General features: G+C 37.6%; 1 protein-coding gene across 3 annotated transcripts in view; it reads left to right on the forward strand.

Annotated features, from left to right (window-relative positions):
• VPS13B (vacuolar protein sorting 13 homolog B) overlaps window positions 1–23,274 on the forward strand; it is a 1,074,400-nt gene that overhangs the window by 966,800 nt on the left and 84,326 nt on the right. For all 3 annotated transcript variants that reach the window (XM_044668639.1, XM_044668631.1, XM_044668624.1), the window contains exon 42: window positions 2,243–2,404. In XM_044668639.1, coding sequence (XP_044524574.1) covers window positions 2,243–2,404 — 162 coding nt within the window. The remainder of the gene's footprint in view (window positions 1–2,242; window positions 2,405–23,274) is intronic.

Below are 23,274 nucleotides of genomic sequence, written 5' to 3' on the forward strand. Positions count from 1 at the left end.
GGTGAGCTTATGGGAGAACATGAGTAAGAGTTTCATAGGGTATACAAGCATGGATGGATTGTCCTCAGCATCCTTGGAGCACTGGAAAAGGACAGTTAGATTCTGAAACTACAGCTACTGATGAAAGGATTACATTAGAGAGAGAATTTTCTGTTGAGACTTTTTCTCATATCCTCATCTCCAGGTAGTCACTAGGACCCTCTGAAGAATAATGCTACTTGTACTACTCAATGGCAGTGGACATTTCCATGGACACAATGGCCAATGAAGAGAAAATTGAGCCGTTTCTAGAATCCCTTTCCCCCTGGGGTTGCAAGGATCTATAAGATTGTCACCCACCCTCAGATCATTAGGCTCATATTGACTCTTCTGAGAGTTTCTTGATGGATTGTATAAAACTGGATTCACTGAATTAATTTTTAGCCTTAGCTTTTTCTGAACTCCATCTCTCTAGACTTCTGGAATGTGAGATCTTGAAGTGGGACAAGTGGCCCAACATCTGCTATCCCATTCCTGTTTCATGGAATTGAGGGAGTGAGAAGGAAGAGAGTGTCAATAAAGTTTCGGGCTAACTGGCATAGCAATATCTTGACAGTAATTTAGGTTTTCAGCCAGAAAAAAAAAAACTAGAGAAAACTGGAAATAGCTTTGTCAAGATCAATTAGATGAGTGAATGTAGTAAATGAAAAAGCATTTGTAGCATGCAAAGGATTGAGCTTATCTTCCCAATGGTGGCAATATGGTAGAGTAGGTCTGAATGGAGGAACCTTCTCCATAGACAGCCATTACATTTCAATGATTAGCACTTCAATGGTATGCAGCTTGTTTGACATCTGTGTTCTTTGCCCAGTTGTTTGCATATAGAAAAGGACATATGTGTTATAGTGGACCACATGCTCAGTCCAGGGGTTGTCAGTCAAATACTAATGCGGTCTTCACATTGAGAGAAAGTGCTTTGCTCTGGTCAGATCTCATGTGTAAGCACCATTTTTTAGAAAGAATTTGGATAATCTGGAGGAAATCTGGAAGAGGATTACCAGGATGGTGAAGCATCCCAAGGACAGACAACCTGAGGCTTGCTTGAAGGAGCTAAACATATTTAACCCAAAGATGAGAAAATTCAGTATCAGATAGAAGAGCCAGTAGTAAAAGAGGCTCTTGGGGAAAAAAATAAGCTGGAAATATCCTGCTTGGCCACAGAGAGCAGAACCTAGAGCAATGGGTGATATTATAAAGAGATCAATTTAGGCTTGATATGAATGAAAACTTAGTAAAAGTTAGACCTATCCAAAATTGGATAAAGTTTCCTTAAGAGTCTTCCCTCACTGGAGATCTTCAAGCAAAGATTAGCGTCTGGTACACTCTAAAGAAGATTTTTTTTTCTTTCAGTATATAGTGTACTAGATAGGTTTGGAGGTCCTTTCCAACTCTGAAATTCTCTGATTTAGTTCAATTCATAGGGAGGGGCTGTTAGTTCATCAAAATGGCTCAACACTTTGCTAAAATTCACTGATTTGCTAATAACTGATGTCCAATACCTGAAGCATGGTCATTCATAGGAATGTCACTGTAAGACTGGCGATCACTTTTGCCACTCTTGAAAAAATACCCCTAGACCTAAATAGTCTTGCAAACTCAGCCCCTGAGCAGCACAGGAAATCTATAACTTTCTCTCCATTTGTCTCTCAGAGGAGTTACACTCACACATTCACACTCCTTCATAAAGGATTGGAAGGCTCTGTTACCCAAACAACCCTTGCTTTTGAAAGAGTACACACCACCACTTTGGTGAGGGATCTGATGAAGAATGCGGACCTACTCATCCTTACTTCTAGTGCACTGTTTGAAGAATACTGGCCCACAGAGCTTTTTTTTCCTTGCCTTTTTTTTGTAGCATGTTAATTCACTTGAAGAAACCTCAAAAGTTCAAGAGATCTCATTGTTCTTTTTTATTTTTCTGTAGTGTATGATTTATTTTGCAGGAGTATAAATCAAAACACATTCTTGGAACATTTCAGATCTCTTTAAGGTGTGGTGGGGGGAGGTCTGTGGGGAAGGGGGGCCATGTATACCACACACTCATGCTTATGCTTGGGAGTATAGAATATTTTGTATACCAGAGCTAATGACAACAGATCTTTTCATGTTTTTTGCGTTGTAACTATCGCCACTGGGCAGACAGCTGCCAAACATCTTGCAATTAATCTGATGCACGTTGGCTTTCCTCTTCTTTTTCTTTCAGAACCAATGCCCTGAGGTAGAGGAGTTGGTCTTCAGCCATTTTGTGATCTGTAATGACACACAGGAGACACTGCGGTTTGGCCAGGTGGATACTGATGAAAATATTCTGCTGGCCAGTCTCCACAGTCACCAGTACAGCTGGCGTTCTCACAAGTCCCCACAGGTATTTCAGAAAGTCTCACAAACACGGTGATTGTTAAAGCCGGCTGTTCATGTATTCTGTGTTTTTATGCCTGTGTCCAGCTATTTCTTTTTAAATCTCCCTGGAAACCACATGGTATAACAATATCAGATGCAAGCGTTAAAGAAAAAGGATTGAAGAAACCCAGTAATATTAAAGGAATAAAATGAGGTACACATAAAAGACCATAGAAATTCAGAGGTCGAAATGGAACCTTAATTACTCTAAGAAAAGCTAGCCAACAAGAGGGATAATAAGCGAATAAGCCACAGCCCCAGAAGTGGTACTCACCTCAAACAAGGGATTCCTGGGAGCTTTGTTTTCTTGTCCAAAGGGAAGACTGATTCTGTGGCAATGTTGGGGACAATGCATGGCTAGGACCTGAAGTTTGTACTTTGTTGAGAGGCAGCTGAGGAAAGGACTAGCCCTAGTGTCAGGAATGCTGTGTTCAAATGCTACCTCTGACTCCTTCTGCTTCTATGAAAATGGGCAAAGCACTCACCTCTTAGTGCTCCCCAGGAAACTCTCTGAGGCTTTAAGTTACAAATGAGCTGCTGATCTGAATCCCTGCAGGAAGTTTCCACACCAGTGAAATCGCATGTCTAGATCCCAAAACTTATTGGCTTCAATTAAGTCAGTACTCAGTGTTGTGACTTGAAGTAAAAGAACTCTCAGGAAGACCTCGAAGCATACCGTTCTCTTTAGAACTCCAGTTAGAAGGAAAACTATGTGTGCCAAGGATTATTTCTTTAAGGGATTAGCGAACCTTCCCTTTCAATCCAAGAAAGATGAGGAAGAGGGCAGCTTCAGACTTTATTATGCTCTTATTCTCAGTGTAACAGGATACTATTTGCTGATTTGGGTCCTCAGGGACTTCACTAAAAGGCCACTGTCCATTGTGAAGAAGATAGTCGTGTTACCATCTCGAATCTGATAGAGTCATGTGTAGGAAGATTTGTAAGCCGTTCCTCCTGACTTTTTATGAAAAAGACATGTTTCATTCAACTTGACCTAGTAGGACATTAAACTAAAATAAATCTTTTTTGCAAAGTTCCTGCCTATAAAGTTTTCCTATATGATTTGATGATATACTTGCATTTTTGGTCACATCTACAGGTTTTTAATTTATAATTTCCTTTATATGATGTTTTTAAACAATTTGCCTTCTGTCAATAATGGTTTTCACATTAATGATGTTTGTGGCGATGGGGTATTGATGGACATATAGAGAGCCTCCATGCTGTGTCTTCAGTTGTTTAATATTGCTGTGCAGCACAAGGAACTCAGCAAATTGCAGGCTATGGGCCAGTGAAAAGTCGAGTGGAGGAAGATTGATTCTACCTTCAGTCATTTGGAGGATGAAAAATATAAGTTTAAATATCCTTCTACATTCCCAAATCATCTATGGGAACCAAAAAGGAGGAGCAAACAAAGAATGAAGAGCTGTGTCAGAATGACTCCAAACTAATGAAGAGAACAGTGGTATAGGAAATTAGCCAGAAAAAATTGTTATTATGATTATTATTCTACCTTATTCCTAATGCAGTGGACTTAAAATAGACTTTTATGTTCTATATCATGTTATCCTCACAAAATCTCAATGAAGTAGATGGTATAACTCCAATTTTATAGATAAGGAAATAGAACAGGAAAGTTGGGTGTCCAAAATAAATTACAGAAAAGTTGTATCTAAAGTAAATCACACAGATGATGATGGAGGTGGATCTAGAACCAAGGTATTCTTTCACCACTCCTCCACTCACTTCTTTCTGTTATCTAATCTTGCTTTTTCAAGTAGGCTGAAGTCAAGTTTTGAGAGGAAGGCTTCAAAAGCTAAGTATGTAACATTTACTACCTAAGTTCAGTCAAAGTATGAAGCCTTCTGAAGACTTGATGGTTTTACCAAAAGCACCTAAAAACATATTCAGTAAGCACTGAAATGAGAGAGAACCCACAATTCATCCTTTTTTTATATCTGTAGCTGTACCCTACAAATGCACTGCCCTGCATTTCAAGATGCTTTGTAGTTAGTGTAATGAATGGATTCTACTATGAAACAGAATTGTAGAAAATCAAGAGCTTCCTAACATCTGTGTTATAGAAGGCAAGCATTAGAACACAGATTTAGAGTTGGAGGAGACCTTAGAGGCCATCCAGTCCAAACTCATTTTACAAATGAGAGAACTGAGGCCCAGAGGGTAAGTTGCTCAGTGTTGCCCAGGTAGTGAGTGAGTGGGAAGAGTCAGAATTCAAAGTCCTATGCCGTATAAACCCTGAAAGCTAAGAGGTTGCAGTGAATACTGGTAGAATTTCTTGCCTTACATTCTGCTACACCAGGAGTTCTTTACCTTTCTTCTGTTTGTCCACACCATAGACCCCTTTGGCACTCTGGTGAAGCCTGAGGACCCCTTCTCAAAATAATATTTTTAAGTACATAGAATAATAGACATAGGATTATAAAGCAAACCAATGCTGTTTGTTAATTGTATTAAAATCTAGATGTGATTTTTTTTCCCTCCATCCAAGTTCACAGACTCCTAGAAATCTTTCCAGAAATTCAGTAGGGATACATGAATCTCAGGTTAAGGACCTCTGTGCCCCATCCCAATGAGAGATTACACTAAAGTGTGGGGGAGAAAGAAGAGGAAATAGAGTGGAAAAAAAGAGAATTCATTGGTTATTTGTCCATTCAAAATCTGGGGCTCTGGTACTTAACTCCACTTAGCAATGTAGCTTATATTCCTGAGGTATTTTGTTTTTCTTCCAAAGGATCAAGAAAGCATTGATGATACCTGGAAAGGTTTCAGAAGGGTCAGGATATCTTAGAACCACACGTACTGTTGCTAACAACAGTGTAGGCCCAACAGGGATGGAAAGAAGACACACATGGACACAAGTGATTTAGAAATGTGAGCTGAGCAGCCAGAGAGAGAAACCTTTCACAATCGAGGAGCCATGAAACTCTCCTTGTAGTTTCTCGCACATGCTCTGAGAAAAAACCACTTAGAATGCTGGATGATGCACAACTATTTCTTGCCTAAACAAACAAGGGTGAACAAAACAAAAATGTTTTTTTGAGAAGTCATGAAAATATTCAGCTGGACAAAATCAAATGCCCCATCACATCACATCCTTCTGTATCAAAGGTTCTTTATTAGATGACAGAAGAAATTGGCCAAGAGTCATAGAAATAGAATGTTAGAACTGAAAGGGGCTTTAGAAATCCCAGAGTGAGTTTTTTACTGAAGAAGAAACCAACAGCATTGCAAACTGGGAGAAAGTAAGCGACTTGCCCACGGTCATATTCAACTAACAAAATACTTTTCTTCTGAGAAGCTCTTCACTTTGCAGAACATCAGGTCTACCCAGCTCAGAGTGAAAGCTTTCATCATTTTTCATCAGAATGGAGAATAAATAGTATGTTCAGCTCAAAAGAGAAGAGAAACTTAGGTTAATTTTTACATTTCTAGGCAAACCAGATATAGTGACACCTCAGTTAATCTGCATTGTTGGTTTATGGAGATTCAAGTTAATACATTTTTCTGGTTCGCGGTGCCTCAACCCATTGTTGTAAAAAATCTGGCTGTGGCACTGAAATCCTACTATAACCTAGAGCTTCCTGAATTTATAGGCTTGCCTAATTTATACTTCAGGATTTCAAAGATGTGTCTGTCATGTTAGCACCTCACCTCTGCTGACAAGAGATCACAAACTGCTCTGTAACTTATCCAGCAGCTCCCCAAAACTAGAGTCTTGTTGTCTCTGGGATAAAATAGGGAGATCCCTCCTCCAAGTGTTTACACAGCCTAGCTACAAACTACCTTTCCAGTTTTATCTTACCTTGCAAACTGCATCACAGCCAAACTTAACTACTAAGCATTTTCCAAATTTGGAGTTCTATACCTGTCGGTATGCTTACGTTCCAACTCTGCCCCATGTCTGAAGTACACTCACTTCTTTTTGCCTGGCAAAATTCTGAACTTCCTTCTAGGCTTAGTTCAGATGTCACCTTAGTAAAGTCTTTTTTGATCATCCCAATTATTAATGATCTTTCCATCTTCACATTTCCTTTGTAGAATCATAAGATTAAACAATATTGGGAATGTCCTCTAGTCTGGATGTGTAGTATGAAGAAGAGAAGACTCAAATTCATCAAAGCTATATTTATATATTGGAAGGGTTTCCTTGTGGAGGAGGGGATAGTCTTGTTTTGTTTTTGCCTCAAAGGAAAGACCAGGAGCAATAGAGGGAAGTTGCAAAGAGGCAAATTTAAACTCAGTGAAAGGGGAAATTTTCTTATAGTTAGAGCTATCCAAGAGTCTAATGGACTGCCTGGGGAAGTAGTGAGTTCCCTTTCATTGGAGAACTTCAGACAGTTAGTATGACTACTTGTCAGATTTACTGTAGAAGACATTATTTTTTGCATATGAATTGACCTAAATGGTGCTGAGGTTCTTTCCAACTCTCAAATTCTCTAATTACTATGAAGTAATCAGTTTAAGGAGGGGGACAACGATAAGAATATAAATTTCAAGTTGATTTTGGATCTCTTTAGATCTACCAGCCTTTCAAAACAGACTACCTAGATGAGAGACTTAATTAGTTTCCTTCAAGATTAGATCTAGAGTTTCTGTAGTCTGAAAGCACAGGGGTAGGACATTTTGAGAATTCTTAGGAAGCATCTAACCTTTGTTCCTGCCTGGTCTGTGACTCTAAAATGACCATGCCTGCTCTGTAGCCAAAATTCTTTCCTACTGACTTAAGAATCTTTTTTTTCCTTTTTGTCAAAGCTTCAGATAGATGATTTTAAAATATCTGCTATTGTAGACTTCAAGCCAGGGCTCCAGTCACCATTGTCAGTGACCAGTGTGTTAACTATAATTCAGAGCTATTCTCAATATACATCTGTATATTACAAACATACATATGTCATTCTTCCTTGCCATCATCAGTTTGCTCCAGAAAACATTTATTAAATGAGAGAGAGACAGAGAGAGGCAGAGAAAGACAGAGAACGTATTTGTTAAATGCTTACTCTATACCAGGTACTGTGTTAAATGCTGAGAATTCACATAAAAGTAAGCAAGACAGACCTTATATCTAAAGAGTTTACATTCTAATAGGGGAAGATGACTCATAAAGGTGTCTTAGAAAGCAGACATAGGGAGGGAGGGCTCAGGAGGAGGAAGATTATGAAATAAGGCTTGCCTTCTTTCCTAAATGGTAGTCTTGGGGATGGAGTCATCAGTTAGGAGAAGAGGACCTCAGGGCAGGTATCTCTCAAGAGTATAAGTCAGCAAGGAAGAAATCCAGAGGGAGAGTCCAAGAATTAGTGAGCCATGTACACAAACAACATTTTAAAGAAAGGTATACCTGAGCTGGGCCTTAAGGGAAGAGAAGGAATTTATTTATAAGAGATAGACAAGGGAAAAGAGGCTCCTTTCTAGACATGGAAGCCAGAGGACAAAATTCTTCAAAATAAGCTTGAAAAGGTAGACTGGAGCTAGATTATAGAGGGCTTTGAAAGCTAGCCCGAGTTTATATTTAATTCACTAAGTTGTGGGAAACCATAGAACATTTTTAAACAGAGTTGTAATGTGGTCAGACCTATGTGTCACTAAAATTTTCACAGCTGTGTGATGGTTTTAAAATTTGAAAAGAATATAGTAATGGAGACTGCTTAATAGTCCAGTCAAGAAGTAATGAGTAACTGAATAGTGCTTGGAGAAGTAGGAGTAGAAAGGAAGGGGTAATGCAAGAAATATTTCAAAAAGAAAGAAATAACCCAGTTTTTTGTATAAAAAGGTGTAGCAAAGATAACTGGATTCAAACCAAAGAAATTAGGAGAATAGAAAGAGGAAATTTAGAAAGAAAAAGTTTTGGTAGAAATATAATGAGTTCTGGGGGCAGCTGGGTAGCTCAGTGGATTGAGAGGCAGGCCTAGAGACAGGAGGTCCTAGGTTCAAATCTGGCCTCAGACACTTCCCAGCTGTGTGACCCTGGGCAAGTCACTTGACCCCCATTGCTTACCCTTACTGCTCTTCTGCCTTGGAGCCAATACACAGTATTGACTCCAAGATGGAAGGTAAGGGTTTTTAAAAAATAAAAAAAGAAAGAAAGAAATATAATGAGTTTTGTTTTATACATATTGAGTTCATGATACCAACAGACAACTAATTGGTTGGTGGAAATATAGCCCAAGGACTCAGGAAAGAAGTTGGGACTCAAAATACTAAGCTCTAGCTTAGAGAATATGGAAGGGAAGAGTGAATTAGATGAGTGAAGAGATTATAGAGAGGTAAGGGGGGAGAGGGGAGGTCAAAGACAAGGTTTTGTTAATACCAACACTAAAGGGTAAAAAGGAGAGAGTGACAAATGAAGGAGACTAAGAAGTAATCATAAGAGAAGTATGGATGAACAATGTCATGGAAAGCCAGAGGCTATTAAGGAGAGTGGGGAATAGTGGGAGAGTGTCAAGTAGCATTAAATACTACTAAAAGATCAAAGAAGATGAGGACTGAGAAAAAACCATTCAATCCAGAAATTAGATAATCATTTAAGATTCATCTCAAATACCACCTTCTACAGGGAGCCTTTCGTGATGTCCCCAAGTGCTACTGCTATCTGCATTAGCTGCTTCTATTTCCTCTTCACTCATTGTCTTCTAAACCCTATGCAGTCTGACCTGTGATATGATCATCTAATTGAAATTGCCTTCTCCAAAGTTACTGATGATATCTTTGACAAATCTTATAACCTGTTCTCAATTCTCATCCTTCTTAATATCTCTCCAGTCTTTGACATTGTAGATCACCCTGTCCTCTTGGATACTCTCTCTCAACTCTAGATTTTTGAGATGCTGCTCTCCCCAGTTTTATTCGCTTAGTCTTGATCTATACCAGTGGTTCCCAAACTTTTTTGGCCTACTGCCCCCTTTCAGAAAAAGGGGCCCCTGGAAATTAATTTTTAAAAATTTTAATAGCAATTAATAGGAAAGATAAATGCACCTGTGGCCATCACCGCTCCTCTGGATCGCTGGAGCACCCACTTTGGGAATCACTGCTCTATACCATGCTTATTGACTTTTAGTAACCCCTAAGAGTCTGTCTGAGTTCTCTTCTCATTTTCTTCTCTCTCTCTTAGTGCTTTCCTTTGCTGACATGGTTCAATGATCCTACCCTATGCAGTAAATTTTCAGATCTAATAATCTTTCTCTTGATCTGCAATCATGCATCACCTATCTTCTTTTAAACATCTTGAACTAGATGTCCTATAGGCAACTTGAGCTATCTTTCCTCTATGATCTTCCGCTCTTCTGCATTTCCCTTTTATTGCCAAGAGTATCATCCCTTGGGTACTGGAGGGACATCTTCCCAGTCACCTCAATTCATAATTGCATTAGTGTTTCCTTACTCATAACCCACAGAGCTAGTCAGCATCCAGATCTTATTATTTCTACCTTCACACTATTCCTCATTTATTTCTGTCTCCTTCTGCTACTCATATAGCCACAACCCTAGTTCAACCTCTTATCGTCTCATACCTGAACTACTGCAGTAGCCTTCTACTTGGAGTCCTTGGCTCAGGTTTCCCCACTCCAATTCATTCTAATACTCAGAGATCAAAGTGAATTTTCTAAAGTTCATGTCTGACTTTTTCCCAATGTTTTTCTATCACCCCTAGATGCAAATCTAAAGTCTTGTGTTTGTCATTTAAAGCTCTTCATAATTTGGCCCTTTCATGTATTCTACTCTTTTATACTTAACTTCCTTTTATTCTACAATCCAGTTACAATGGTATACTTGCATATGTGAAAAAAAGAGAGGATAAGAGATTAGAAGGTCAAAAAAAGTATTGAAATTACTTACTATATGATGATGAAAGAAGGACAGGGAAATCAGAAGAAGAGTGGGCATAGTTCAAAAAAGCAGATACAGAAAGATCAGATGAAAATGTTGCCTTTCTAAGATATATGTAAACCAATAGGTTCACACACACACACACAACTATCTATAGTACTGGTACATGGAGGGGCATGTTGCTAAGAATAATGGGAAAAAAGCCAAGGCTTCTGTAGTTTATTCATAAAAAATTAATGTTGGAATTTTTTGTGCTAAAGGTAGCAATGGCACATGAGCCAAAAGTCCAAGATTGAATACCTTTGTTGCTTTGTTTCTGTACTATTGTAGTAACCTGCTAACTGTTTTTTTTAAGACCCCCACCCCCAACTCTTACTTAATGGAACTTCTCTTTATAATAGGACTATAAAATGAGATGGATAGATTAGATTGTCTGGAAAACTATTAGCCCTCATTTCTATACACTAGTACTGAAACTCAAACTCATTTGGAATTTCTTAAAGGCCATAATCTAAAGCCCTCCTAGTTCAAAATTCCTCTACATATTCTAATACTTATACCCATATTGCCATAAACTTAACCAAAAATATGTTTTTAGTGTTAAAAATTGAGTTGAAGTATCTTTGTCTTCATGCCATGTAATTCTGTATATAGAGCACCGTTCCTTAATCATTTGACAGAGCATTGAAAAGAGATCCTATTCTCATATATTTTGTGCTAAAAGTAGCCTTAGAAGTCATATAAGGATCAGAGGATCAAAATTTAGAGTTGAAAAGGATCATAAAAGGCCTTCTACTTATAAAGAAATACATGAGAGATTAAGTAACAAAGGCCACATAAGCAATGAGTGGCTAAGTTAGAATTTGAGTTCAGAATTTCCTGACTCCACACTCATCCACAGTGTTACCTAGCTGCCTCCAACTTGTTACTTCCCCAGAAGATGCATCAGAACCCAGAAAGGCCCAAATTTCCCAAGGTCACATAGGTCGAAAGCCTCAGAGCTGGGACCAGTGACTCTTTCCTGTTAAGGATCTCATGTTGCTTTATAACATGGCTATAATTAGACTACTTAGTATAGCTTATGAATGCATTTTAAGAGTTTTGACAGCATTTTGCTGGTCAAAAGAAATCCTGGTTTAGAACTTTGATTAAATCCTGTGGATGGACATTCCTTCTACTATGCAGATGAGCAGCTTCTCTATAACATATAATTTTGCACCATTGCCTTGGGCACTGAAAGTTTAAGGGACTTTTCTATGATCACATTAGTGACACACCAACTAGTATGTGTCAGAGCCAAGAATTAACCCAGCCAGATCTTCCTGAGTCCAAGTTCAGCCCTCTATCATATTCTTTTATGGGGTGTCCCCGAAGTCTTTAATAGCTTAAAAATACAGTAAGACTTTGGGGACACCCCAGATAATATGTGTATGCTATGGCACATATGCACATGTACATGCGTGTAGATCTTTTATATGTGTATAACTATATATGTGTTTATATGTATATATATCTATATATATGATTTTTATTGATTTTAGCCAAACCTTGCACTAATTAAGCCATCATAAAATAATGATGTGCCTTAGGAGGGCACTAGAAATATACAAAAAATGAGAAACAGGCTTTAGGAATACTTAGTGTTCAGCTGCTGAACTATTCACAAAGTTTATGATTCTTTATCATAGACTATAGATTTATACCACAATTGGTAACTTTATGTAACCTGTACTTTTAAAAAAAAACCAACTTTATTATATGTAAAGTTTACCATAAATATTTTCTCCTCAAAATTATGGAAATATTTTCCCAGAAAGCTACAGTATCATCCTTATTATTGTATAGGTCACAGCTGTCCACAACCAGTAATTCAGTTGTGGAGAAAGGAATTTATGCTTTTGCTCCCCAGTGGCAATAACAGGCTTCTTTTTATTGTTACTGACATTAAGATGGCCAAAATCAGCAATGAGGCAAACACTTCTTCAGACCATCTGGCAAGGATTTTAATCTAAAATATTCTGTAGATGGAATCTCTGTTGAACTGCTGCCGAGCTATCTTCCATTAGTTAGTAATTGGTGGCAGGGAGGCGGGTAGGAAGAGTTAGTTATGGGATTTGTGTCTGTTTTTTTTTTTAATGCAATGCATAAGTCCATGCACTTTGCCTCTCTCTCTTAATGCATCGTAATTAGCATCAGGGGGATTCTTAGAATCATTTGTATTCGCTCTGACTTCTTTAGGTTACCTGTGAAGTTCAAAAGAGAAAGTTGTTTTCCCAATAGTTTTGGTTGGTTCTTGACTGTCTGTCAGTTACTCTGTCGGCAAATATTTACAAAGAGCCTATTACGTTCCAGGTGCTATACTAGCACTGGTGTCACAAATACAAAGTCTAAAGCAATCCCTCCTCTTGAGGGCCTGCTATTCTAACATGTAACGTAGCAGGCCTCTGAGGTCTGAGTAAAAAATATAACTTAGAAAACAGTCTCCAAGGAGAGGGGTAGTCTCATTAACAACTTCAGAGTTAGAAGTTGAGTGTCACAAGAAACAATAGAAACCAAGGATTCCAATGCCCTTATTTTAAAGGTGAGGAAGCTAAGGCCTCAAAAAGTTGTGAATCTGTGATTCTTTTTCTTTACTTCTTATCCCTTTTTATCCCAACTCAACTTTTTAGTACTGCCTATTTGTATTTTTACATTGGTAAGTGATGATATTGTATAATGCAATATCCCACCCAGCTCAAGGGTTTTATGCCCATTAAGAGGATGAAAAATCTCAAGAGATGTTATCTGTGTTTCAAATGTAAGCTGTTTTATCTCCAGGAGGCAAAGGTGAAAGGACTAGAAGAATGCCTTCCCAAACTATGGACTCTTAGGGAGGATAAAAGGTGCCTAAAAGAAACACATGGAAAGTTTCAATGGGGAAAAAAAAAGAGTTCTGATATTGAAAGGAGACATTAACCTTGTCAGAGTGATGGACAGAGGAAGGGGTTTGCACAGAGGCAGTGGGGAAGGAAAAAGGCACCAGTACAATTAAGAGCTTAAAAAGAGCTTTAAAGCTTTTTCTAAAGAGAGGAAGAATAACCTACGTGTACTCTCAAGAATAATGTTATAAAGCCACAGGGGTCATCAGGTACGAGGTCATCAGGTGAGGGGCAGAGGAAGAAGAGGAGAGTCGTGGTATTGGTGATTCATTGCTTATGGCTACTGAGGCAATTATTATTTGAACTTTGGAGTACAGTTGATTTGAACTATGGGGATTGAATGAATTGAATGCATTTGTTTTGAATGTACACTCTTATGCCAATAGGGGACTGCCCCAAATTGGCTTTTTGTCAACGTGGCTAGCTTTTTATCCTCTTTTCTTTTGGTTTAAGATCCACCAAAAAAGACCAGTCTTTTTCACCGGATCTCAGGGAGGTAATGTGTTATTTAGAATTTCTGGTGTTCTATTGAGAGCTATTTGAGACTCATTTGAACTTTAATGACAAACTTCCTGTGGACACTTGGAAAACTACATTTTCCATGGTCCAATGGGTTTCCTGTTTTGGATGACGTCTTCAAGGTAAAGCACGTCTTTAGATATTGGGAAGTGGCATTTGACTTCCTCTTTGCTACCAGAGCACCCTCCAGGGGGACAGAAAGGAGTAGGGAAGGTATGGAACAAAATGGCGGAGGCGGCAATTTGAATTTTTTACAGGCGCGTGTTCGATTTTATTCTATCAACATGGGCCTAAATAAAATATTAGTTTTCCTCATAATATCAGCCTTTATCATTTTTAATCGTTACAACCTGATGATAATAGACAAGTCTTGGGGTATGTATCCAAAACAAAACAGAGAAACTCCTAAGGCTTATCAAAACTGATGACAACTGTTGACTTCTGGTGATTCATGTGAGGACAAATAATATTCCAGAAGGAACCTAAGAAGTACTGCCAAGGATTAGGAAGTCTTGGGCAAATAACAGAAGACTACAAGGGCACGGGTTATGCTTTCCTCAGTTTTTTTTCCATTGAAACAAAGGATAAAAAAAGATAAAAATTAATTTGGGAAGTGAACAGCTGGCTAAGAAGGTGTTATCTGAGAACAGGATTTGTGTTTCTGTATCAGCTTATAATCGCTTAAAGTTGACAGATTCCTGGCGAGAGATGTAGTACATTTAACATAGGTTGGTAAAAATGTATTTGCCAGGTGACTTGCAAATCTAATCAAAAGGGCTTTAAACTAAAAAGAATGAGAAAAGAAGCCTGCCTCTCCAATATCCCCCAAAATAGATTATTATTAAGAGTAGCTACAAAGAAGGGGAAAGAATAGCATTTGATACACCTACAAATTTACTGGAAACACATCAAAGAAAGGAGTCAGTAATAAAACCCGTGGTATCAAGTATCTATACTCAAGTCAAGTCAATATGCATTTTAAGAATTTCCTATATACCAGACTGAGTTGCTAGGTGGCAGAGTGGATAAATTGCTGGACCTGTAGTTAGGAAGGCATCTTCCTGAGTTCAAATCTCTTCTCAGATACTCACATAGCTGTATGACCCTTGGCAAGTTGTTTAACCCTGTTTACCTCAGTTTCCTGATGAGACAAATGAGCTGGAGAAAGAATTGGCAAACCAAGCTAGTATCTTCATCAAGAAAACTCCAAATGGGGTCACAAAGAATTGTACATGACTAAAATAAGCGAACAACAACAAAATGCCAGACAATGCACTAAACACTGGGGGAAAAAAAAAGAAAGAAGGAAGAGAGGCAGGGAGGGAGGGAGGGAGGGAAGGAGGAAGGGAGGGATCCCTTGCTTTTGCCCTCACATGGAGAAGGTCCAGAGAGGAGTAGAGCCAGGAAATTAATAAAGGCATGTCAGGACTGGGTTTTTTCTTTTGAGTGATGGTACTTTGAGTGACCAGGTAATCAGCAGGAGAGGCAGAGAATTTTTTCCAACATGAGAAATCTAGGGATGAAATGAACTTCCAGGCTGAGGAGGCTTTTGTGGGGAGGTAATACTGTCTATTAAGAAAGTATACTCATGAGAATAAAGCCATGAAGCAGAAGGAGAAATATGATGGAGAGTACTTGGTTGAAGGTCAAAGAAGAGAGAAACAGAAGTGATTTTGTCACTGAATTATATTGCAGTCCACCTAGACAGAAAGAGGAAATAGATGAGGAGTTAAGAAAATAGATTACAAATCTGGTACAGAAGCATGATTCAGTGCTGCTGGGGGACTTCAATTATCCAGACATCTGCTAGAGTTTTCTCTCTGCCAAAAACATAGCAACTAAAAGTTCCTTGGCTTGCCTTAGTTAAGTTTCATCCTTCAAAAGGTAGAGGAAGCAAGAGGGAAATTCTCTTCTGAGTATGATTCTTACTACCAAGGATGAACTAGTTGCTGGAATTGGTGATTGGGGAAAGTGACCATTTTGCCTTACAGCTCATGATGTAGAAGAGGAAACCTGGGCCATAGTCTAATATGTAATCTAAGCTTTGGGAGATAGGCTAGAGAAAGGATAGGTAGGATTCCATAAAGTAAAATATTTTACAGATAATCATCTCAAGAGAAATGGGAGATGCTCAAGAATGAAATTCTGAAGATGGGGGAAAATGAGAGGAAAAAAATAAAATTTGTCTGAAGAGATCAGTGTGGATTTACAAAGAACTCATTAACCAACTTAAATTTCAAAAAAAAAATGTTCAGAAGATGGAAGCATGGGTAGGTAACAAAAGATGAATATGAGAGCAGGGCATGTCCTTTAAAAATAATGAGGAATCTTAAGCTCCTAAGACTGGCAAGGCAAGCTAAAGAAAACAGAAATAGGGTTTGATTTTATTTTTTATTTCATTTTTTTAAGCTGTATTTGGAGGAAAATGAGGATTGAAGATAGGATAAGGCCTTTGTTTAAGGTGAATGGAATGTTAATAACTGACAGACGGGGAAAAGAACTACTCAATTTTTTTCCTATTTTTTTCTGCAAAGTAGAATGACTTTTATCCCGGAAATGAAAGAACAAAAATGACTAATGGGAATTGATAACCAAGATAAGTAAGGAGACATTAAGAGAATACTCTTGATGAATTCAAGTCATCTTACCCAGATAAACTCAATCCTCAAAACTGGGCAGGGTGGGGGGCAGGGGACAGAGAGAAAGAACCACTGTCAGTGATATTTAATGGAAGATGGAAAGGACCACAGGAGTGGAGAAGGGCAAATGTTCCAATTATCAAAAAGGAGAGAGACCAATATAAGTTTTAGGCCCTGAATTTAATTCCTGAAATAATTCTAAAATAGATGATAAAAGATTGTTGTCAAACATAGAGTTATAAATGATTATTAAAAACCACCATGGCTTCATCAAGAATAGGTCATGACAAACTCACCTGTGAATTCCTTTTTTGACAGGATGCTAAACTAGTAAGGGAGGAAAATGCTGCATTGTGTAGTTTATCTAGATTTTGGCAAAGCCCCTGATAAAGAATCTCATACTGTTCTTCTGGAGAAGATGTAAATATATGGACTAGACAGTAATATAATCAGATGGATTCAGAACTAGTTGACTGGAAAGACTCCAATAATAGTTGCTAATGGTTCATTGCATTCATGGAAGAAGAACTCCAAGGTCATAACCCAGGAATCTGTGTTTGGCCTGTGCTATTTAACATTTTTATCAGAGACTTGCGTAAAAGCATAAGTAATATACTTATCAAATTTGCAGATGACACAAAAGCCCAGGAAGGGATGATAATCAGTATTCAGAAGCATTTTGACAGGATAAAACGTAAGGCTGATCTGATAAGAAGGCAAAATTCAGTAGCAGTAAATGTAAAATGCCAAATGTACAAAAAAAAATCAATTTTAGAAGTGTAAGATATGAGGGGTGGAAATGGGGGGTAGGTGGCTCAGTGAATAGTCAGGCTTGGAGACAGAAAATCCTGATCTAGCCTCAAACCCTTCCTAGCTTTGTAAGCCTGGGCAAGTCACCCCAGTTGCCTGACCCTTATTGCTCTTATGCCTTGGAACGAATACAGATTCTAAAACAAGAAGAACAAAGTTGGGATTTAAACCCTGGTTCTTTACATCCAAATCTAGCATTTTTTAATGTCAGCAGACCAGCCAGAAGGAAGGAAAAGGAACAGATGTGTATCACAATGCAAAGCACAAGGCTGTCATGCAGGTACAAGATAGCCCTAATGTGGGACTTCACGTAGTCTTTCTCTTGGCCTGACTTGATAATCTCTTTGTCTTCCAAAAGTTAGAGGAGCTAAGGAGCAAGGCCAGCATTGTAGCTGATCTATCTGGTCCACCAAGAAGAAATACTTGGTGAAGTGAAATCAGATGAGCTTACATTTCTTTATCACTTTCCTCACAACAGCCCTGAGAGAGTATAGGTGATATCTTCATTTTACACATTTCCTGGTTCTTCTTTTCACTGGGCAGCCTCAGACAAATCCTATGAAGCATCAGTTTTTTTCCCATTTCTGAAATGTGGAGATTTGAATCGATGGCCTCCAGGGACCCCTTCAGTCTGATGTCTCTAAAGTCCATTTCAACTCTCAAATCTCATGATCCTATAATAAATATTCCAGCCAGGATTCAAATCCAAGTCTCTTAACTCAAGATCCAGCACTATTCCCAGAGTACTCATTGATTCTAAGGCCATCTAGGAAACAACAGGACACTTGGGAGGAAATGACCCTGCCATCTTAAAGGCCGTGAAAAATAATGAGGGAAATGCTGGGCATTTTCTCACATGTACCCTAGACTTTTTGCAAGTCATTTTCCAAATGTTTAGAAAAATGATATGTAGTATCCCATAGCACTGTAACTATAGAAAACTCTCAAGAATGAAATTTGGCAGCATAGCTACAGAGAATTCTCATAAGGAAGAAAAGAAAAGTAATTTAAGTGACAAATAAAAGCCAATAATTAGCTCAGATTTTAAAGGGAAATTTGTAAAGTATGATAGCAAGAGTAGGTAACAGAATGATTACAAAATAGCATAGTCCTAAAAGAATAATGTTATGTATACCAAGACCTAGAATGGCCTTTGATTATGATTCACATGAAAGGAAAGCAAAAAGATTTTTTTTAGCCATGTTTAGGGCAAGAAGGTGAAACAGAGAGGCAGCTTGAGGCAATCTCTACTTGAGAAATGAGAAAATAATAACAAAAAAAGGGAATGAAGTCAATAAGCATTTATTACATCACTATTAATGTGTTTGCCACTGAGCTAAGCACCAGGAATGCAAAGAAAGACAAAAGACAGTCCTTGCTCTTAAGTATCTCACAGCCTAGGGAGAGACAGCATGTAGACAGCTATGGACAAAGAAGATGTAAATAGGATAAATTAGAGATAATCAATCAGTAGACCTACATAGCTCCTGTTTTGCTTCTGCTTTCTCTTTGAGAACTGGCAAGGATTACACAGTTCCTGAAAAAGTATAATAGATAATAAATGTTTGTTGTTAAAATGGTTAATAAGGAATTGATTAACAGTCCTGTAGTAGTAAAATCCCATTACCACCAGGTATCTTTTAGATATTAATTCAGTTGGGAGACTGGTAAGGGGATCATAGAACTATGACTATTAGGTAGAATATAGCAGAAAGTTTATTTTGACTGAATAAAAGAAGAAATTGACCAACAATCAGAACTGTTCAAAAGTGGAATTGGTCACTTCTGGTAAGAGAAGATAGGGGTACCTTCCAGCTCTTAAAGCCTGTGAGTTTAATACCTTTTCCTCTCTCTGTTTTCATTTTAAAATAAGCATTCCTATTTCTCTATGGAAATTAATTGCTCTTTAGTGTATTAAAGACCCCAAGAGTTTTTTTTTGTTTTTTTTAAGAAAGTTCCGGGTGGGAAATTTTGTCCTAAATAAACTAGATAATTGCTCCCAGTATCTGTAATTCCCTGTGAGGCCACATGATGTGAATGGTTGTGGATGATTTCCACAGCAGAACACCCTGAGGCATAACTGCCTTACCCACAAATGCTTCCTCTGTCCCTTCTCTTTTTCAGTCTTGAAATATCACTTTGAAGGAAAGTGTACTGAAGATTCCGCAAGCTTTTTAGAAGTCACTCAAAGGCTTTTCATAAGCCAGCTTCTTCGACAAATGTCGAATATTGACCTCCAAGCCAAAAGTTAGTTGACTGGAATAATTTTAACTGTGACTCTTAATATCACTGGTTTGAATAAAGAGAATGCAGCTGGATAGTTAAAACATGATTTTTCTTTCTTTTTTTTCCCTTTTTTTTTTTTGCTTGCCATTTTTAGGAAATATGAGAAGTTTGGATTAAGAATGCTATAGAGAACTATACAGTTCATGGGCTACAGTTGTCTTGTATTATCGGCTCTTATCACAAATGGGGATAGCGATAGAACCAATTCAATGAGGACAGTGTCCTATTTATTAGGAGTGCTGGGGCACTTTTTAATTGTTTCCAGGCTGAAGTCAATATTTAACAGCTTATTATCTAAAGGTCAGAATAGTGCCCAAGCCATCTACAAGGCCTGGAAGTGTCAGATTCATGGAATGCTAGATGACTTCATAGTTATGAAATTATTTCATTTCTCATGATAATTCCCAACTTGCCAAGTTAGTGAATTTTAAGAACTATGAGAGCAGATTTGAAGATAAATGTGAAATAATCCATACTTTTGGAGTCAGGGACTTCCCTCCAGGCATTATTTCATACTTGACTTGTCTGACTTACACTTGGGGATAAAATGAGTTAGGACAAGGTCTTAGATACCACATTCTCTTACTGGGAAAGAAAGCCAACTTGCACAACTTAGGCTGGCTCATGTTTCTTGTTACACAGGCACTAAGAAGCAGCGGTTGCCATGAAATACTTTATTTAACCTTTACAAAAATGTTTTCTTAGTATGGCAAGGCAGTTCAGTTAAATAAAAATAAATAACTCTAAGAAGCTTGGATTTCTTTTACACACATATCTATTAATGTCTTGGTTTTCTTCTGCTAATTAAAAATTAGAGAAAATTATTATAATTACTCTAAATCAAAATGTTGAATGGGGAAAAATTAAAAGAAGCCCACAAAAGGACTTGATTTAATCTTAGGGTACATTTCTAAAAGTCCTTTATTGTACATTAAATTACATTTTACAGCATGAAGAAAAATTATACTGGAGAACAATTTAATTGGCATACAATGTTCAAGCTTTCGGGGGTGTGGCTTTCTCATTTGTATGATCGTTTACTGGACCTTTCCAAAAAAAGACTAAAAATTTCTGAGTTTCAAGAACTTAAACTCAGAAAATTTCACTCTTTTAAAGGTGACTTAAAGATCATCTGTTCCAGCTCCTTCTATATATATATATAGCCCCAAGAGGTCGCACAGGTAGTAAACTGCCAGCTTCAGATTGGAGCCCAAGTCAACTGACTCCACTCCCAGTGTTCTTTTCCACTATGCCATACTAACCCATCATGTCCTTACTCACATGTGTGCGATATAAGATCTTTAATCAGTTCCAGAACCCCAGGGAAACCAAACTGTCAGCCTGCCCTGTAAATAAGTACCCCCCAGTGTAAACCCCGTTTTGCCTAGCTTTCATATTGACTATGATTAAGATGTGCTGTTCATCAGCCCATTCAGTAGAAAATGGCAAAGACAAAACTCCTATCTGCCTATTTTGGTGCCCGCTCATTAATAGCATAAATAAATCCACAATAAGAATAGTTACTAAAATAATTCATTAAAACAAGCTTCAGAAATTAGCTATAGATTTCAATGATACATGACATCTCTGCTTTGTGTAATTAGATTGTTGGAATGGGTTTGGGATTACAAAGGCTCACCAGGTACCCTGAGAATTTTAATGAGACCATCCTCTACCACCCCCACCACACATTCATATAAAGAAGAATATGAATTATTATAAAGTATATAAGAAGTATATACTGATTAGCTCTGGAGTTTTCAAGATACTAATGGGCAAAGAATTCTAAAAACCTCCTACTGTAAGAAATTTCCAGAATCAGAGGTGGATACACAAAGTTAATGGCTGATTGTAGGTTAAGGGAAGGTTTTGTGAATGCAAGAGAAGAGGTCATAGATAGAAAGAAAGAAAAAAGCTAGTGGAGTGTTTCTGTGGATGTGGGTAGACTAATGGTAAATGAAATCTCATTGGTGTCAACAGAGTTAAATTGGGTTTAATGCACAATCAGAACCATTCCCTTGGGAAGGCTTAAGAGAGGGGAAATAGAGCAGCACCAAGTTCTCTAAAATTAATAGCAAATACCATAAGTCTTGGAATAAGAAGAAGCTGTTTTTTATTGTTGTTGTTTTTTCCTTAATTTTGATGGCTTTTATAAATAGTTTTTATAAAGGTACCTCATTATTAGAGGAGATCAGTGTCTACTATGGCCATTTGGTACATACCCTTTTTTTGTGCTCCTGCTTGAGTAGAAAGCTGAGTGATGAGGAGCCAGAAAATGGGGCATACTTACTGGAGAATGTTTTCTTCACCCTAATCTTGTAGCTCTTTTGTTCATACATGTAGCAGAGCTATCTCTGATCCCTACCAGGCTCACATGGATTATAAATCCCAGGATTGCCTCTTTTTATCTACTAAACTTTTCCCATTCCCAAAGGGGTTATAACCTTACCATCCAACTTTCCTATGTTTCCTTCCCCTCTTTTTAACCAATTTAAAGCTGACTTCTAATACTCATATACTCAGTTGGAGAAAGGAAGATCCAGCCTTAAAAAGGTATTGTCATGCTGAGACATGGGTGGTGATGGGACAGGGCTGATTAGGATTAATCTAACTCTGAGTAACCCAACCTTTCCCCCAAATTCCACCACCTGCCTTAGAATTTTATTTTCTTCTCTTACCATCTCTCCAATTAACCTATATATTCACCTTTCCTTCCAGCACACTATAACCTTTCCTCTCATCTTTCTACACATAACAATTTTAAGTCTTCCCACCAATGACCTACTGGATATATATCAATAAGTAAACAAAATAGCCTGCCAGTTCAGCCAAACAATCAGCCATGGCTAAATTTTTCATTTTTTTCTATTTATGTTTTGTATTATAAGAGACAGTAATTGAAAATGTCATTTCTGGAATTAAGATATCAGTGTCTTCATTGGCAATTTAAAAGTTGTTCTACCACAGGGAAGTCTACTATATATACAAAACAGGAAAACATTAAATACTTATCATTCTGAAATAATTGTAATTATGTTGGGTCAACCCATTTCTCTTTAGATCTTTATTCCCTTAATATTTTCCCTATATGTAGAAAGAGAATTTCAGGAAAACCTTCATACCTGATCTCACAGTATGTGAATTCCTAAAAAGTTGTGCATAAATTAAAATATAAAATCCTGTTTTAAACATTCTAAGTGTAGCTTACCATTTAAAGTAATCCAATTGTGAATCTTTTTTGTTTATCTGCCTTTAATTTATCTTTTGTGTAAATTTGGACTTTTCTATATTAGATTTGCTTTAAAAAAAAGTTCCTGCATGTATCACATTATCATGTACAAAATGCAATCCAAAAGAACCAGTGTTAATTCACTGCACTTTCTTATGATTTCTTTGGCTAACCGCAATTATTGTTATTTTGGCTTGGTCTATGTGTTCCAGCCAAAGAGTGAACAGAGGTTGATGTCTGAAGCAGGAAGGAACCATTAGAAAATTCTTGAATTAGAGTTGTTTATTAGTTCTCTCTTGAAGGATAAACATTCTTACTTTGAGAAAGACTCTTTTCCATTATTTTAGTTATTATTATGTAAAAATATTGGTTGAGTCCCAGTCCCTTATGAAAATAAAAGATGTGAAATTCTAACCTTACTATGGAAATTCAAAAGGATGTATTCATTCATTCATTCATTCATTCAACAAATACTTAGAGTATCTCCTATGTACAAGGAATTCTTCCAAGCACTAAAGAAGACTAAAAGGTTAATAGGACATATTCATACCTAATTAGACAATATCTCTGCCCTCAGAGAGCTTATAATCCA

Source organism: Gracilinanus agilis, chromosome 1, assembly GCF_016433145.1.
Source record: "Gracilinanus agilis isolate LMUSP501 chromosome 1, AgileGrace, whole genome shotgun sequence".
NCBI lineage: Eukaryota > Metazoa > Chordata > Mammalia > Didelphimorphia > Didelphidae > Gracilinanus > Gracilinanus agilis.